Genomic DNA, 19,038 nt, shown 5'->3' with positions numbered 1-19,038 from the left:
TCTGTTGTGCATGGGGCCACTGTGTGTTGGGGGCTGACTTGATGGCAGCTAACAACAATAATACCACCACCAACAATAATTTCTTTAATAGTCTTGACTTTGGGTCCTAGAGTGGTGGGAGGGAAGATTAGGGCTTAGGGAGGTGAGAGTGTAACAAGAGACTGTGGGTGATGGTGGTATGCAGTTGTGGGGCGTGTCCTGTTACACCATGTGGGGAAAGGGGATTCTCATTCTGCCCTGGAGTAAGTGCCACAGAGGTGGGCCCGGGAAACAGTGTTAAAGGTGATGGTAATGTTGAGAGGCCAGACCAGAGGGCAGAGCCATTCCTGACAGGGGGAAAGTGTATAATAGCAGGAAGAACTGTGAGGGCAGGGGTCATGAACTGGTTCAGGCCAGAGGATGGTCTCAGTGACCATGTTGGCCTTCTCAGAGCCCAGGACCAGAGCTTGAGAGCACAGGGCAGTGTGGTTCCTAGGATTCTCCATGCGGGGAAGGCACCTCTTCCCAGAGCCCATCAGCTTCAAGGCTTCCCTCAGAGTGCAAGACAAGATACAGACTCAGCCAACACCTAGAGAGCACTGTGACATTTTAGTGAAGCGATTTCAGGAAACAGGCAAGCACAAGAAAGCAGGCTGCCTCTTCAGAAGGGGTTGAAATGATCGAACCTGGTGTGACTTTTTTTCTGAAATAGTTGACTCCCAGTCTTCATGTCAGCAGTGTGGCGGACATTTTCTACTTGTCGTCAGAGTGCATCTTGGTCTTGAATAAATGGCAGGTGTTTTGAGGGTTTACAATGGTTCAGACTAAATAGGGAAACAACACCATGCAGGCCAGCCTCACACAGATCTCTGTGCCTACCTGCCTCCATTCCACCCCCATCCTACCTCTGCCTTTTTAACATGTCCCCTCAGAGCAAGGGAAAAAAATCGAAGAACTGTCTCTCTCCTCTAGGTTTGCTGTCTTGGGCCTTCCCTGGGGGGCAGGGAATTAGATGCTCTTACATAGAGAGCTTCACCTCTAGCCTTGGCTGGCTACAGGCAAATCAGCACAGAAGAGTGCCATTTCAGAGACAGGGGATAAGAAAAGAAAGGTCAGAGGAGGAAGACAGCAAGAACTCCATTGCCAAATAGGAAGACTGGGAGAGGAAGAAAAGAGAGAAGTGAAGAAGAGGAGAGGACAGGAGGGGTGTTGAAAGAGAAGAGACGTAAGAGGGTGGCAGGGTACAGGTGGCATGGGTAAGGAAAGACAGCTTTCTACAGGAGAGCCATGGCTAGCACAAAGCAAAGAGGAAAAGTCCTGAGCCTGGAAGATTATTTTGCGAAAAGGAATCTCACCAGGCAATTAGTAGTACAGGTTAAGTGGGTCCTATTTCTGGAGCATCTACTGCAGGCGTTTTGTACTGAGCTGCCTTCCCCCCACCTTCCCATGAGCTGGTCTCCTCCCCCCTCATCATCAGAACATTTCTGTTTAGGGACAGCAATCTTAATATTGACTTCAATGAGGCAGGTTTGAAAGGAATTTGGCTATGAAATTTTTTTTAATGCAGTCCCAAGCCATGGAGAACTTTTGGATTCTTGACAAACTTACTGCATCTTAGTGTGAATAACCGGAGTTGATGACACCTTAAAGACTATTGATTTCCATTCAAAAATTCTCCTTGTAGGAGCTGTGAGGGGACCTGGACTGGGACAGGAAAGCAGGAGCAGAGAAGGCAATCCACATAGTGCAGTTTATAAGGACATTTCCTGTCTGCCATTAGAAACGACATTGATGTACTATGGGGAACCAAGGTCAATTATAAGCTCCCCTATGAAGTACTTAAGAGAAATCATCTTGTGTTTGCAGCGGATTTGGGTTAAACTGGAGGAAGGAGGCTGACTACACCTCTATTCTGGAAGCTTCTTAAGGGCAAAGGCTGTCCTCATCTGAGTCCCCTCAGATTCTAGCCTGGCACAAACCAGTTGAGTCAGTGCTAGTTGGGACAAATGCCTTTGGACCCTGGGGGCTCTGAGATTTGGAGTGAATGGGATACCTCTGTGGGGACCTGTCTGGAGGTAGAGGGATGGATGGACATGGTGACCTTAGAACTCACAAGCCACTTCCCTGCTCCCTGTGCCTCTCCTGCTGTTGGTTTTGTGAATGTGGTGTCAGAAAGCTTGGGGGCATTAAGGGGAGGCAGCTGAGGCAGGCAGGGCACTTTAGCTCCTGTAACCCTTCTTGGTGGACGAGGTCTTGGAGATGATGCGCACGCTGGAGCTGTTCCCACCAATGCTGCGGCTGCTGGTGGAGCTGAAGCCGCTGCTCCCACCACCGTAGAGGCCAATGCTGTAGCCGTTTCCACCCACACAGAGGCCTCCGCCCCCACTGTAGCCTGTGCCCCCAGTGGAAGAGACCACAGCTGTGGAGAGAAGTCACAGGGCACATTGGCAGGCTCCCCCAGGTTTCCCAAATTGTACTTTCCCTGCTGAACGCCCTTCGTTGCCATGCCTCTCATGGTGTCTTGCTCCAAGCCAACCCCCTCTTCCCTGAGGTCGTCAGAGACCAGGAATCCCCTCAGGACCCTGAGATCCACGGAGTCAGAGAATGGGGCCTGGACTCACCATTCTGTCACACACAGCCTTAGCATGTGCATTTGTATAGGGCGTCACAACTTTCAAAGCCCTTCACATCTGTGACCACGCTGACTACTACAACAGGTCCCAGAGGACGCCATGACTATGAGCACTCCCATTTTATAGGGGAAATGGAAGTGCAAAGAGATCAGAGTGGCATGTCCGAGGTCACATAGGCCAGAAACCCAGTCTTTAGGCTCCTATGCTGTGTTCATTCCTCATCGATGGCTGTTATAGAATCATAGGCTACCATCTTGGAAGAAGCCCTACTACCATCTAGATGAACCTCCCCCCTGAGATTGGAATTCCTCTACTATGTCACTGAGAGGCACTCACTTAGCTTCTGCTCTAATACTGTCATCAACAGAGAGTGCGTCACCTCAGGGTGCAGCTCTCTACAGCCTGTCAAACATTTGAAGACGTCCCTCTGGCCCCCCTCTCAGGGCCAGTTTCTCCAGATGAACATTCCTGCTCCTTTTATTAGCTGGTTTCAAGCTCTTTGTAGGTCTGCCTAATATAGTCTGATCCTCATGGGGCACACAGGTATTTTACTTCCCATGCTCCTTTTAATGCCGCCTGAGGGCTGAGTTTTTTTTAACAGCCCCCTTAGTCCTGGCGGAAACCCTGGTGGGGTAGTGGTTAAGTGCTACAACTGCTAACTGAAAGGACGGCAGTTCGAATCCACCAGGCTGTCTTTGGAAACTCTACGGGGCAGTTCTACACTGTCCTATAGGGTCACTATGAGTCAGAATTGACTCAATGGCAACTGGTTTGATTTTTTTTGTTTTTTAGTCCTGGTAGGTCATTCTGTGAGATTATTCCTCCCAGACCCTTCCTATGAGTTGAAGCCTTGCTCAATTAAATTATGTAAAATCTAAATGTAGGTCTTTCCATTTAACCTGTTTAGTAGACTCTTGTTAGTTGTATTAGTTTGAGTTCCTGCCAGAACTCAGCTGAGAAATCAGGCGTTTAGACTGGAGATCCTCTGTGCTGTGAGAAGTCTTGTCCTATAACTATGATTCTCTGGTGCCAGGTTCTAGGGTGGAGTCACACTCCTGTGGACATGTGGCCCCACTGAGACCACCCCTGGGGATGAGGGGTCATCTGCAGTCTCTGAAGAGATTATCGCAGAGTGAGGAAAAAAGTCACTGAGCCCCACTCTAACTTCTCCTTTAGTGGCATGGATTGTCTCACTTCTGAGAAGTTTTCTTGGCTCCACTAGGAGAAGGGGCCAAAGAAGAGGGAGTCTCCACAGAGCCCTATGTTATTGTTGGCTGCCATCGAATCAGCTCCTGACTCATGGTGACCCCGTGCCCAGTGGAAAAAAACACTGCTTGGTCCTGCACTATCCCTATGATCAGTTGTGGATTGTACTGTTGTGATCCATAGGGTTTTTATTGGCTGATTTTCAGAGTCAGATCACCAGGACTTCCTAGTCTGTCTTAGTCTGGGAGCCCCGCTTAGACCTGTTCAGCATCATAGCTACACGGACATCTCCCATATTCAATGGCTGGTGGCTAAGCATGAGATGCATTGGCTGGGAATTGAACCTGGGTCTTCCTCATAAAAAAAAAAAATTGACCATTGCATGCTCAGCTGCGAACCAAAACGTTAGTGGTTCAAGTCCACCCAGAGGCATCCTGGAAGAAAGGCTGGCAATCTACTTCCAAAAATCTGTCACTGAAAACCTGTGAAGCACAGTTCTACTCTGACACACATGGGGTTGCCATGAGTAGGAATCAACTCAACAGCAACTGGTTGCAGAGCCCTTAAGAGGGACTTAATGACATCCGTGCTGCAACTTGGCCATTCTCTAGCCAGCAAATCCTAATGAGTTATGCCAGGATGCCGTTGTCTCCCCTTTTTCTATCATCCCAAGACATTTACTAACAGATATTGACAGGCCCAACACCTTCTCCAGTGAGTCTGTTGCAGGTGGGGAGAGAAAAAGACATTTCATTGTAGAGAAGTTAAAGAGCCCTGAGTTCTTCGTATCTAAACTGTTATCAGTCCAGAGTGCTTACTGGATGCCAGGGACTATGCTAAGTGGTTAACAAGCTTTTCCTTCACCTCATAGCTTTAGGAAGCTACTCTGAATATGTGGCAGAAAACCTAGAAGGGATCAAGTTAAAAATACAGAGAGAATGGGCTGAGCTGCCCGTACCAGACAGGTAGAGTGAGCTCGTCAGTTTATAGAGCATCTCCAGGGAAACGCGGAGCCCCTGGGGCTCACCCGAGTGTGGTGTCATTTGTTGCAGGGCTGGGCAGAAATGGCCCTGGTTAAGGCCTTCCAGGTAGCCAAGGGCACCACTCCCTTAAGGCCTTGGACCCTGGACCTGAGTCCAGCAGCTGCTGTGGGAGGGGCTGCAACTGAAGGCCACTTCTATGGGGGCAGCTGCATTTGAACCCAGTCTTTGGGATTTCTATCTAGTGGCCTGATGTCATGGGGCCCAAGTGGCTTCTGGGGCACTGCTATAGTGGCTCTCTGGTGGCCTCTGTTGGAGCCAGGGGAGGGAGGATAGGTAGCCCACCTGCACTCCTCGCCCTTCAGCAGCTTGCGGTAGGTGGCGATCTCAATATCCTGGGCCAGCTTAACATTCATGAGCTCCTGGTACTCGCACACCACCTTCATCATGTCCTGCTTGGCCTTCTACAGGGCATCCCCCAGCTCGGTCAGCTTGTGCTTGGCGTCCTTGACAGCCAGCTCCCCGCGCTGCTCGGCATCAGCAATGGCGGCCTGGAGTGCAGCACACTGCCAAGAGGAGATACGAGTGTGTGAAATCATTCATAGGATGCAATGTGCTATGGGCTTTAGGTACACCCCTGGTGGAATCTACTGAAATGGATTTAATGCAGAGGGGGTTGGGGCACTGTCATCTTTAAGAGTAAGCTTGACCACTGTCTACCTTGAACAGTTTAAGATATAACCGGGATGGAGAAAATGTTTTTTTCGAGGCTCTTATCATTGCTGAAGCCCTGGTGGCGCAGTAGTTACGGAGCTACAGCTGTTAACCAAAGGGTTGGCAGTTCGAATTCACTAGCCACTCTTTGGAAACCCTGTGGGGCTGTTCTACTCTGTCCTCTAGGGTTCCTATGAGTTGGAATAGACTCGATGGCAATGGGTTTGGTTTTTGGCTTTATCATTACTGAACTTCTGTGGATAAAATGGGTAAATGAAGCAAGTCCAGGTTTTGCCACCTATGCCTCCAGAGGCCAGAGCCTTTCCTAGAAGCATTGATACTAGTCAGATCTCTGGCATCCCTGGCTGGCCAGGGGATAAAAAAAAAAAAAAAAAAAATTTTTTTTTTTTTTTTTTTTTTTTAATAATCCGGAGAGGCCACTCATTGGGGCAGCTTCTCTCTGCATGGGTGGGCTTAGGACCAGGCACAGTCTGTGTGGAGGCAGGGGCATGGCAGGGATGACCCCTGTGAGCTCAGCCTTACCTGCTTCTTCAGGTCGTCAATCTCAGAGCGCAGCTTCTGGATAACACGGTTCAGCTCGGAGATCTCCATCTTGGTGTTGCGGAGGTCATCGCCGTGCTGGCCGACAGACCGCTGCAACTCCTCGTACTGGGGACGGGGGGGAGGCGGAGGGAAGCAGGTTTTGGGTGAGGGGCCCTTGCAGGAGGTGGGGTTGGTCAAGGTCAGGGAAGAGAAGGCTGGGACTTCTTGGGGCCCGATAGGCTTCTTTTTTTTTGTTTTGGGTGTGCAGCCAACTTTCCCTGAAGGTTTGAGGGGGATGATGGAAAGTTTCTATCACAACAGCTCATACAAATTAAAGCTGAATAATCTTCACCTCATTCCTTAAAAGTTTCTGGGCCTCTCCATTTTGTTGCTAATGCATCTTATTTCTTTTCTCTCTCTTCTGTTCCCTCCTTCCCAAGAGATTTAAAAAATTCCCCATCGTATTTTGGAGAACAGTTATGCTATCTCCATCTCCTACGCTGAAACTCAGCTGCAAACCACATTCCAACAGGCTTTTTTTTTAATTTAAAAAAATTTTTTTAATTTTTATTATTATTTTTTATAACTTTTATTAAGCTTCAAGTGAACGTTTACAAATCCAATCAGTCTGTCACATATAAGTTTACATACATCTCACTCCCTACTCCCACTTGCTCTCCCCCTCTTGAGTCAGCCCTTTCAGTCTCTCCTTTCTTGACAATTTTGCCAGCTTCCCTCTCTCTCTATCCTCCCATCCCCACTCCAGACAAGAGTTGCCAACACAATCTCAAGTGTCCACCTGATATAATTAGCTCACTCTTCATCAGCGTCTCTCTCCCACCCGCTGACCAGTCCCTTTCATGTCTGATGAGTTGTCTTCGGGGATGGTTCCTGTCCTGTGCCAAGAGATGGTCTGGGGAGCATGGCCGCCGGGATTCCTCTAGTCTCAGTCAGACCATTAAGTTGGTCTTTTTATGAGAATTTGGGGTCTGTATCCCACTGATCTCCTGCTCCCTCAGGGGTCCTCTGCTGTGCTCCCTGTCAGGGCAGTCATCGATTGTGGCCGGGCACCAACTAGTTCTTCTGGTCTCAGGATGATGTAGGTCTCTGGTTCATGTGGCCCTTTCTGTCTCTTGGGCTCTTAGTTGTCGTGTGGCCTTGGTGTTCTTCATTTTCCTTTGCTCCAGGTGGGTTGAGACCAATTGATGCATCTTAGATGGCCGCTTGTTAGCATTTAAGACCCCAGACGCCACATTTCAAAGTAGGATGCAGAATGATTTCATAATAGAATTATTTTGCCAATTGACTTAGAAGTCCCCTCAAACCATGTTCCCCAGACCCCCGCGCTTGCTCCGCTGACCTTTGAAGCATTCATTTTATCCTGGAAACTTCTTTGCTTTTGGTCCAGTCCAATTGAGCTGACCTTCCATGTATTGAGTGTTGTCTTTCCCTTCACCTAAAGCAGTTCTTATCTGTTGATTAATCAATAAAAAACCCTCTCCCACCCTCCCTCCCTCCCCGCCTTGTAACCACAAAAGTATGTATTCTTCTCAGGTTTACTATTTCTCAAGATTTTATAATAGTTGTCTTATACAATATTTGTCCTTTTGCCTCTGACTAATTTCGCTCAGCATAATGCCTTCCACGTTCCTCCATGTTATGAAATGTTCCAGAGATTCGTCACTGTTCTTTATCGATGCGTAGTATTCCATTGTGTGAATATACCACAATTTATTTAACCATTCATCCGTTGATGGACACCTTGGTTGCTTCCAACTTTTTGCTATTGTAAACAGAGCTGCAATAAACATGGGTGTGCATATATCTGTTTGTATGAAGGCTCTTGTATCTCTAGGGTATATTCCCAGGAGTGGGATTTCTGGGCTGTATGGTAGTTCTATTTCTAACTGTTTAAGGTAACACCAGATAGATTTCCAAAGTGGTTGTACCATTTTACATTCCCACCAGCAGTGTATAAGAGTTCCAATCTCTCCGCAGCCTCTCCAACATTTGTTATTTTGTGTTTTTTGGATTAATGCCAGCCTTGCTGGTGTGAGATGAAATCTCATCGTAGTTTTAATTTGCATTTCTCTAATGGCTAATGATCGAGAGCATTTTCTCATGTATCTGTTGGCTGCCTCCAACAGGCTTTTTAATTGTGATTGGATACTACTCCTTTTGCCCCCACCAGAAAAAAAAAATCCATGCTGAGGTCTGAGGCGCCATTCTCTGCACTGTCTCTGGGCTCTGACCTTTGCTCTCTATGACCACAGCTGTGGCTCTGCGCTTTCCCTTCTCCTTGTGTCCAGCCTGTCCTCTGCTCCCTTGACACCACACATCTCACCCTCACAAACTCAGCACAATGCGGGGTCTCCACAGCCCATCGCTCTCTGACCTTTAAGCTTCTTTGTATCTGTTTTCCTTGGCACCACCTCTCTCCATTCCCAGTGACTCCCCAGCTTGGAGTGTTTGCTCTATCCTGGAAAATCTCATTCTGTGGCCAATGCCAAGCCTTTGCCCATGTTTTCTGGTCACCTGGGAAGCCTTTCAGCTCCACCTCTCTTCTCTGGATCCTCTAGCCTCTTCCAGGAGGCTAAACCTCTTCCCATTCCCCCTCTGTCCCCCCTGCTTCTACTGATGGCCACCACTGTCCAGCTGCCCCTGTCCCTCTGCTATAGGTATTGGAGGTGTGGCCTTTTCCTCCCACCTTCCTCTGGCTATTCCCCCAGGTTCTGACAGTGCTGCATTGAGGCCATGCTCAGAACAGAGGGTAAGCTACAACCTCAACTCACATCCCTTCAATCCCACCAGACCGAGGGCCTTTGTAACTCTGGTCTTGGTCGGACTAAGTGTTCCGGGCTTGTTGACTTGACTTGACACCTCACCTTGGTCTGGTACCAGGACTCAGCCTCAGCCCGGCTGCGGTTGGTGATGTCCTTGTACTGGGCCTTGACCTCAGAGATGATGCTGTCCAGGTCCAGGTGGCGGTTGTTGTCCATGGACAGGACCACAGAGGTCTCAGAGATCTGGGCCTGAAGCTGAGCCAACTCCTGTAATAGGCACACATAGGAGACCTGAGCAGGGCGTATGGTGTGTGGTGTGTGTGTATGCATGTATGTGTGTGTTAGGAGATTGTGACCTGACTCTGTAACAAATCATGGCATTGAGCAGCAGCTCACTTGTACTTTTAGGGTGGAACACCCTGCTTAGGTCTGAAAAGGCCAAAAAAGATATTAGAGTGGTCACTGAAATTACGCTTGTCCTTTATATTGTCAGCTCATTTCCTCAGATGGAGCAGCAGCACAGGTAATGCTAGCCAGAATTCTCCAGAAGTCACTCCTGTTGCCAAAGGAATGCACTTTGTCATAACTTGTCAGAACCATGATGTCTCATGTTCTGAGAATCCACCGATTTACACACCAAATAAAGAAATCATCTTGTGAAAGACAATTGAATCAGAAGGAGCCAGAGAGCTCTGCCTCTTCCCAATGCTATTTCCCAGCTTGGGAAGTGAAAATCAGCTCAAAACAGCAGAAAGGGCACCAGGCTGAAGAATCCAAGTCTTGGATCTGCCCCGCAAGTTATATATAACATTTGTGAGTCTCCGAGGGGATATTCACAATACTGGCCTCTTAGGAACTTCCTGAGGATTAAATAAATTAACATCTGTGTAAGATTATTTTTGAAACAGTAAGCCCCTAATTAACTTGTTAATGATCGCTTTTCAGAATCACCTGAAGCAGTGGTTCTCAAAACGTTATCCTCGGACTAGCTACATCGCTTGGGAACTTGCTAGAAATGCAAAATTTTGCGTCCCGCCCGGAACCAGACAACTGGGTCGCGTGCTTCTAGAAGCACCCGAGGGCTCACTAATCGCCACTGAATTTGTGTAATTGCATCCCGCTGCAGCCGTTCTGGGAAGAGCAGCAGGTAAACCTGGGCTGGGCCAGGAGAGCCAGGTCGCTCAGATGGCCTTCTGGAAACCAGCGGATTTCAATGACAGGAAGCCGTTCTTTTGTCTGACAGCAGAACATGCTTGGTCCAAGGCTGAATTCCTTCCCTGCCCCACGGAGCCTCATTTTCTCTCCTGGTAAAGGAAGCAACGTCTGTCCCAGGAATTCCACCCCAAGACTAGGGTGAGGAGCAGAGAGACAGGGGAAGGACCCAGCGGCCTCTGTGTCCATCTGAGGCACACCAGCCACCGAGCCTCCTGAGGGCAAGTCCAGGCGCTCCTCACCGCCTCGTAGAAGGCCTGCAGGAAGTTGATCTTGTCTATCAGGGTGTCCACCTTGGCCTCCAGCTCTACCTTGTTCATGTAGGTGGCGTCTATGTCCTGGGGCACAGAACACACTGTCACCCTGAGTCCTAGCCTTCCTCATCAGCCCCCTCAGGTGGTGAGTTAAGTGGGAGAACTTTTACTCATGGGGATGAGGGGATTTCTTTATTCCAGGCTATGGAGTGGAGGTTGGGGCGGGGGGGGGGTCCAGACTGTGTGAGGACCAGGGCTCTCAGGGAATGCCCACCCTGTTCATGAGCTGGTGCCATGGGTGAAGGTCTCCTATGTCACCTCTGCAAGGTGAGGCCAACCCCTGCCCTGGGCCCTTGGGACTCCTTTGCCTCTGGGCTCTCCAAGCCTCTCCCTGAAACCTGTGGTGACTTTCCCTTCTCCTCCCACCCTCTGTGGTGTCCTCCCCTTCACACCCTGTTGCACCATTCTGCCCCAGCTTAGCTCCTTCTGCCTGTGCCTGCTAAGCAGGCACATCCAGAACTCTGTGGAGCTGATCCAGTCCTCCTGAGCCTAATCCAGTGAAGACTCAGCTCAGGACAAGGCTCATTTCTCTCCCCTTCTTTCTGCCCAGGACTGTGTGGGGCTTGGGTGTTAGTATAATGATTCCCAAGGGACTTTGGATTCCTGGATCCTGGCTCACCTCTGATTACCTGGTAACTTTTGGCAACTTACTTAACCTTCCTGAGCCTCAGTTTTCTCACTTTTAAAGTAAAACCTGCTTCCAAGATCTGTTGCACAAATTAATAAGGCCTTGTATGTAGGGTGACTGGCATAGTGGCAGTTATTACTACTTAAGTGGCTGCTTGGGCCCGGGAGTCAGCAGACTGTCCCTCTCTCCTCACCTTCTTCAGTATGACAAACTCATTCTCCGCCACCGTGCGTCTATTGATCTCTTCTTCGTACCTGGGGGCAAGATCAAGGTCACTTGGGTTGAGGGTGGGTGTTCCAGGACCGAGGTTGGGAAGTGGGGGATGTAGCTGGGCAGGCAGTGGGGCATCTCCAGAGCAGATCTGGAAAATGCTTTAATACAGCACAGCTCTCCTGTTACAAACATGTCCCCAAATTCCAAATACAACAAACAGCCACCCCTCTGAAAACAAAGCAAAAGACCAAACAACAGCAATCAAACAGAACCACCCCTGGTTCTTTCTGCGGTTTCTTTTCTCACAGCTTTGGTCTTAGAAGACTTGGGCTCCCTGAAGGTGCATGCATGGGTGCTTCCTCTGTGAGGTTTTTAAATTTTTTATTATTTAAATTTTTTTCATGATTTTGTCCCAGCCCAAACAGGCAGTGAGGGGGGTGTCTCCTGGGCTCTGGCCTGGCTCTTATTCCCCATGAGACTCTCACATTCTGTTCTCAGGCACTCTGGAGCAACCCAGACAAAGTTTTCTCATTCTTCAATTTGTGCCCAGGCAGTAACCCCACTCTCCTCCTGCCCAGCTCCACTCCCCCGCCCCCGCCGCAGGGCACGTGGAGCTGCCTCCCTGCTCATTCTTCTCTGGGTAGGAAGTTTCACTTCTGTTATAGGTGGCCCATTCCCCACCCAATCCTCCCAAGCATCAGCAAATTCCACCCTATCAGCATTGCTAGGGGAGTCCCCGGATGGTGCAAATGGTTAACATGCTTGGCTGCTAAAACAAAAGGTTGGAGGTTCAAGTCCACCCAGAGGTGTCTCAAAAGAAAGGCCTGGCAATCTACTGTCAAAAAACCAGCCATTGAAAACCGTATGGAGCATAGTTCTACTCTGACGCACATGAGGTGGCCATGAGTCAGAGTCAACTCAATAGTAAGTGGCTTAGCATTGCTGGTTAGCTGTAGTTCGGGCCTTGGCTCCTTCACCTATCAGCTGAGAAACTTTGGGCAGGTTGCTTAACCTCTCTGAGGCCATTTCCCACCTATGAGGTGGAATGTAGATCTTCTTTTAAAACCACAAAGTACTATCACACATTATGTATGTAACCGGAATCTCCCCTGCTTTCATATTGCCTCTATTGTCCAGTAGCACCTGAGAAAACTCTTTTCTGCCATTGAATCTCCAGTACTGTGCCTTCTCCCACATTCTCTGGGAAAATTGAGTTCATTTCCTTGAGTTGCCTTTTTATGAAATTTGAACATCTTTTCTTCACCTAGCTCTATGCAACAGTCCTCAGCTGTGTTTCCCAGCTCACATTCTGTCTGTGAGGACTCTCTGACACCTGTCACTGAAACATCACTTGTCCACTAACCAGGGGGGACACACTTCAATTGAGCCCTTTCCATATCTCTCCTCTGTCCTCCCTTTCATCTCAACTTTGAGCTTTAGTCTCCTCCTCCAGGAAGTCTTCTTTGATCTAAAACTCTTACTCCATGTTTAGATAAATATTATAAATTATACACCTGGATTTGCTTCTGATTTCTGTATCACTACACACATATACCTGATCAAAGTACAATAAAAGTAGCTCACATGTATTAAGAATGTTATATCCCACGTATTTTATGTGCAAGTTTTTATTTAATATTTACACCCCCTCTGTGAGGTGAGCACTATTAATAGCCCCTTTTAACCAATAAAGGAACTGGGGCTTAGAGAGTTTTCCTGGTGTCATTCTGCTAGTAATTGGTTGAACCAAGATTCTAAAGCCACTGCTCTAGATTCTGCAGCACTGTCCACACTTTCTGTGATGAAGAAAATGCTCCATGTCTGTGCTGTTCAATACAAAACCTACCAGTCACCTGTGGCAAGTGAGCACTTGAAATGTGGTTAGTGTGACTGATGAGCTGGATTTTTTATTTCATTTTAATTAATTTAAATTTCAATAGCTACATGTGGTTACCATATTGGACAGTGCAACTCTAAAATCCGATCTCTTATTATCGTCTACAAACAATAACCAAAGCTTATTCCTGAGTTACTTATTTTATTTGGACCAAGAAAATTAAAGATAAAAGTAAATTACTCATATCTATTTTTATAGGTATGAGCAGAGGCCTGGTGGTGTAGTGGTTAAGAGCTTGGCTGCTAACCAAAAGGTCAGCAGTTCGAATCCACCGTCTGCTCCTTGAAAACCCTATGGGGCAGTTCTACTCTGTCCTGTAGGGTTGCTGTGAGTTGGAATCAACTCCATGGCAACGAGTTTGGTTTTTGGTTTATATAGGCATGAGCATACCATTATGTTTAATTGTGTGTGTGTGTGTTTGTGTGTGTGTGTGTATGTGTGTTCCTGGGAGAAGGCAGCAAATGTCTTTTCCTTCTTTGATCCCCCTGCCCTTGGCCAGGATTGGGGTGAATGCATAACTGTCTGTCGTGGGTTGAATTGTGTCCCCCCAAAATATCTGTCAACTTGGCTAGGTCATGACTCCCAGTATTGAATGATTGTCTACCATTTTGTCATCTGATGTGATTTCCCTATCTGTTGTAAATCCTATCACTGTGATGTAATGAGATGCATTAGTGGCAGCAATATTGATGAGATCTATAAGATTAGATAGCATCTTAAGCCAATCTCTTCTGAGATATTAAAGAGAGAATCGAGCAGAGAGACACAGGGATCTCATACCCCTGAGAGAGCAATGCTGGAAGCAGAGCATGTCCTTTGGACCTGAGGTTCCTGCTCGGAGAAGCTCCTAGGCCAAGGGAAGATTGATGACATGGACCTTCCTCTGGAGTCAACAGAGAAAGCCTTCCCCTGGAGCTGATGCCCTGAATTTGGACTTGTAGCCTACTAGCCTGCGAGAGAATAAATTTCTTTTGGTTAAAACCATCCACTTGTGGTATTTCTGTTAGAGCAGTACTGGATGACTAAGATACTGTGTAAGCTGATAGTGGCATTTGATTGAACAAATGTGAGAGTAAGATTCTGTGAGTTCAGTTCTTAACTCATGAGTTGCCATTTGTGTAAACTTGGATAAGTCAGAGCCTTCCTTTACTCATCTGCAGAGTTTGAAGGATTGTTGTATGTATTAAGCTCTTTGCATCCATGTGATTTTCATCTATAACCTCAGCCCCTCCCAAAGCCTCCACATTCTTGACCCCAGAGTCCCAGGTCTCTTTCTACTTTGACTATTTCTGATTCCACATTACATGCCTGATGTGTGGGCACTTCTGGAGAGCAAAGCCTGCTTCTCCTGCTCCTCCCGGCCTCCCCAGGAGCCCCAGGGCAGGGCTCTGGCTCAGGAACTGGCTGAGCATCCACTCACTTGTTCTTGAAGTCCTCCACCACATCCTGCATGCTCTTCAGCTCTGTCTCCAGCCTTGCCTGCTCCCCGCCCAAACCTTCCAGCTGATGTCTCAGGTTGCTGATGCAGGCATCAAACATGGGCTCAGTGTTGATCCTGGTGGTTTTCTGGTCTTGCAGGAGGCTCCATTTGGTCTCCAGGACTTTGTTTTGCTGCTCTAAGAACCGCACCTGCACCAATAAGAGATAAGAAAATGTGAGAGCTTCCATATAGCAGCCTCCTGAAGGACTCTGGGATACAGGACTCCCATAAGTGCAGGAAGCTCCTCAAGACCTCAGAGCCCAGGTGGAAAGCTCCTTCTCTTCCTCACCCTGAAAGGAGCCTGGAATGTAGAGAGCCAAGCAAATGTTGGTGCAATGGGCTTGGGAGACATGCAGTGACTAGGTTTAGAAGGGGAAGAAGCAGCAAGGGCCAGAAGGTCTGGAAGCCATCCGAAAGCACCAAACCATGCTGATATGTGGTAGCTTAAGAAAAGAATACTCCACCATTATATGACTGGATGAGGTTTTTAATCTCATTAAATGGTCAGGAGGTTGTTGGTAGAAAATCCAATCTATTCATTTCTTTTTGATATGGTTTCTCAAGCATGTTGTGTGTGCTCAGTCCAGTTCTAGAATCTGGACCTAGTTGTCTGCACATTCAAGGAATGCTAGAATGAGTCACTTTGGAGTTTCATTCAGAGGACCTGAGCACAATCCCAGCCATGTCTGTCACTAGCTGTGTGGCCTTGGGCAAGCCCCTTCCTTTCTCTGCTCTTTCAAGTTCCTTCTGGTCCTGTGCTGCTAACTTGGTTTTTTTGAGTTACATCCATCTTCTCCACAGCCTGGAAGGCAGCCTTGGGGAATACGCATAACCTTTCCCTCAAACAAAATCCTTGCCCTGGGAGCAGGTAGAATGATATTCAGTCTCAGAGAAGGTAGGAACAGAGCCACCATGACTTTGGAGATGGCAGCATGTCTATGGAGGGTCTTTAACAAATGAACTCCCTCCCTCAGGTCTCTGATTATCAGAGGAAGGATGGAAACTCTGGCTCCAAGTTCCCCCTAGTCTCATCCCCTCAATCTGCACATCCCCTCTGGATGAACCAAAGAAAAGCAGGGCCACATTAATCCCTTCACAGCCAGGCTCCTGGGAATCTCACCTCTGTTGGTGCACTGGGTAGGGTGGGATGACATGGGATAATGAAGTTTAAGAACCACTACCTTAGCAGTCTCTTTGGTTAGGTCTACACATTCAATGATCTGGGTTCATATGGTGTGGAATTTCATACCCTGTTAGACTGGCCAAGGGACTTAGAGTCCACCTGTCCAACCCAACTGAAACCTGAGAAGTTGGGTGACTCTCCCAGTAGTTGAACTGGCTGCTTCTTAGTTTACCACTCTTTCTCCAAATCCCAGGTGTGGAGCCTGAATTATCCAGATCCTTGAATTGCTTCTTCTGAGGCAAAAACAACCAGCTCAGGTATGTGGTGGTGGTAGTGCAAAATAGAATGTTTTATGGAGGGGTCTCTCTCAGAGCTGAAGAAATCTCTAGGATTCCAGGCCACACAGCAGGGGGTACTTAGGGCTGAAGTCACAGCTCTCCTCTCACAGCAAGAAAAGTAAAAAATGCTTTAAGTGCATCCCTCCCCAACTACTCAGCACCCATACATGTCCAAAACACTGGGAAGATGCCTATGCCTCAGGAGGAAAACAGCCCCTATTAAACAGGGCAAGAAAAAGTGACCCCAACCCACATCCATGAAATGAACTCGTAACTTTTCCCTTCTGTTATCCCCCTCCCTCCAAACTCTTCCCCTTCTTCCATCTAATTTTAAGCCAAATATATGATCACTATCCATCAAAATGGCAGTCTTTGCAGTGAGTCAGACAACACTTAAGTCTGGGGATGGACATTTTTCTGCTCAACAAGGTAGGAAACCACTTCCCCTCCACTCCATCAGCAGGCTCTCCAGCTCCCAGGATCTCACCTTGTCGATGAAGGAGGCGAACTTGTTGTTGAGAGTCTTGATCTGCTCCTTTTCTTCCTTCCGTGCCTTCTGGAGAGAGGGATTGATCTCCAGGTGGAGGGGGGTCAGGAGACTCTGATTGACCGTGACCTCATGGATGCCCTCGGCTCCGGACATCATCCCACCTCCAAATCTATACCCACTGCAGGCTTCCCCTGCTCTGTACCCGATACCCCCGAGACCCAGCCCATAGCCAGCACCCCCATAGCTGACCCAGTTGGAGCGGTAACCCCCACTGATGGAGATTCTCTTGCTACCCCCAAGGCTACGGAGGCTCCTGGTCCCAAAAGCGCCACTGAAACCACCCCCAAAACTCTTCCCGCCCTGAGACACAGAGACAGAGCTGAAGCTGGTCCAGCAGCCTGGGAGGAGGCTGGCTGAGGAAGCACTGAAGTTCCAGGTTCCCCCTGACTTGATGGTGACAGAGGATCGTTGGGTCATGGTGGAAGCTGGTGCCAGAGGGTCAGAGGAGCAAGAATGTCAAAGGAACAAGGATCCTTAAAAGTTCAAGCTCTCCCAACTCCTTCTTGACTTTTATCCCTTTCAAGAACTAGGCTTAGCTGGAGAAGATTAAAGACCACTCTGTTGAGTTCATCTCAATGGCATGTTTGGCCAAGGCCCATTTTCCTGCCCTGCTAATCACTGTGGGGAACACCCTACTCAGGGCAGGACCAGGCCTGGAGAAGACCTGGTTTCCTGAACCCCCACACCCACCCAAGTTCTCAGCCATGTGCCACTGACGCCACTACCACCTCTCATCTGCCCCTCCCCTCTTCGGTCCCAGGTCTTGAACTCTAAACCCCAGCACTTAACCATGCCTTCCCATCCTGGTCACTTATAATAATGGTAATAATAATTCCTTTTATTGAGGAGCCAGTACGTGCCAGACCATGCACTGGGTAAATCACAAAGCATTATTTCATTCAATTCCTGTAATAACCTTGTGAGGGTGGCTGATAGGAATAACAATTGCCAACATTTATTGAGCATCTATTATGTTTAGCTGCTTTCAAGTTCCCCAGGTGTTACAAATGGTCTGCTAACCTAAAGGCTGGTGGTTCAAACCCACACACTGGTACTGCAGAAGGAAAGACCTGGCGATCTTCTTTTGTTAAGATTATAGTCAAGAAAACTCATCTGTAACACATGGGGTTGCCATAAGTCAGAATCGACTCAACAGCAACTAACGATAAAAACTTTATGGGTAGCTGCTTTGCACCAATCTTCTTATGTGATCTTTACCTAACACCACAGGGGTAGTTATTCATGGAGAAATTGTCACGCAGAGTATTAAGAGACTTGGCTAGTGAATATTGGGGTGAACATTAGAACCCAGGTGGTCAGACTCCAGGTCATGTGCTCTGAATCATGGCGCTATTCACAGGCGGGGACATCAGGCTCTGAAGGGAGAGGTGACTTGTCCAAGGTAAGAAGCAGAGTCAGGACCAAATTTGGATCACCAAATTTTTGCCCCCGCCATAACTCTTGCCCCTTCCCTGGGTCTGACTTGCCATCCCTAAGGGGGGTGGGGACATTTAACAATTGCCCTCACTGTCATTTCTCTCCTTCCAGCTGTCTTCCCTCTCTCAACTCTTCTGAATTCTAGCCCCTTGGTTTCACACTCTCCCTTCTCTTCCTGATTCAGGGTTTCTCCCTTCTTTGTCACTTAACTCCCTGCTTTTTCACCCTGGAAGATTGATTTTCAGACCCCTGGCTCAAAGCTCCCTGCATTCTTGAGCTTGGTCCTGATCATCGAAAGCACCCCCACCCCAAGCCCACAACACTGGCTTCACTACTCTGGGGGCCCCCTTGGCTCCATCCTGTGCTCAGGGCTGATGAGAGGGGTCCGGGAGACTTGTAAATTCAGGAATGTGGGAGCTTCTTGGATGTCTCACTGCTGCCTGCAATTATGGGCCTAAATGGCTCTTTGCTCTGTGAAAGCGTTGGCCCCAGGGCTGACTTTTAAGTTTCCTAAGTCTGAACAGTGGACTGTTATTTCTCTGCTCTGGTCTGCAAGTTTGAAACTGTCAGGGAACAATCAGCCCCTTTGCTGGCTGAAGGCTGGGCTGCCCACCCTATGTCAGTGTCCCCGGAACAGTCTGGTTTTGGGAGGGGATGGTATCGCCCTGGATGACATACAGAGAGGGGAGGCTGGGCAGGGCTTCTGCCCAGGGGCTCAGGCTTCCCAAACAAGGCATCCCAAGGAGAGATAGGAAGAAGTGGGCAGAGGCAAGGGGAGTTTGTCTGGCTGTCTCCCCATACTTCTACATCCTGGTCCCTCCTCTCTTCCCAATCCAGCCTTCTTGGCTCTGAGGAAGGACAAGGAAGGGGAAAGGTCTGATGTGTTTTGAGCCCTCCTTGTGTGACTCCTGGTTCTGGGAGGAGGCTAGCAGGAGAAGAATCACTCAGTGTCCCACACCATTCCAAAAAGAGGGCTGGAGACCAAACACAACACACATGCGTTTTAAT

At 48.4% G+C, this 19,038-nt stretch overlaps 1 protein-coding gene across 1 annotated transcript; it reads right to left on the bottom strand.

Annotated features, from left to right (window-relative positions):
- Positions 1 to 2,167: 2,167 nt before the first annotated feature.
- On the bottom strand, positions 2,168 to 17,367 carry LOC100656838 (keratin, type II cytoskeletal 5). The gene is given in 9 exon segments (XM_064284190.1): positions 2,168 to 2,398; positions 4,504 to 4,538; positions 5,144 to 5,364; positions 6,056 to 6,181; positions 8,941 to 9,105; positions 10,293 to 10,388; positions 11,186 to 11,246; positions 14,523 to 14,731; positions 16,531 to 17,367. Coding segments are annotated over 9 exon segments (1,593 nt in total). The 5' UTR covers positions 17,011 to 17,367; the 3' UTR covers positions 2,168 to 2,198.
- Positions 17,368 to 19,038: the final 1,671 nt, after the last annotated feature.

The sequence above is a fragment of the Loxodonta africana genome, chromosome 4 (assembly GCF_030014295.1).
Source record: "Loxodonta africana isolate mLoxAfr1 chromosome 4, mLoxAfr1.hap2, whole genome shotgun sequence".
In the NCBI taxonomy this organism is placed as follows: domain Eukaryota; kingdom Metazoa; phylum Chordata; class Mammalia; order Proboscidea; family Elephantidae; genus Loxodonta; species Loxodonta africana.
The sequence above is the reverse complement of the archived record's forward strand: the minus strand, read 5'-3'. Positions and strand labels throughout refer to the sequence as shown.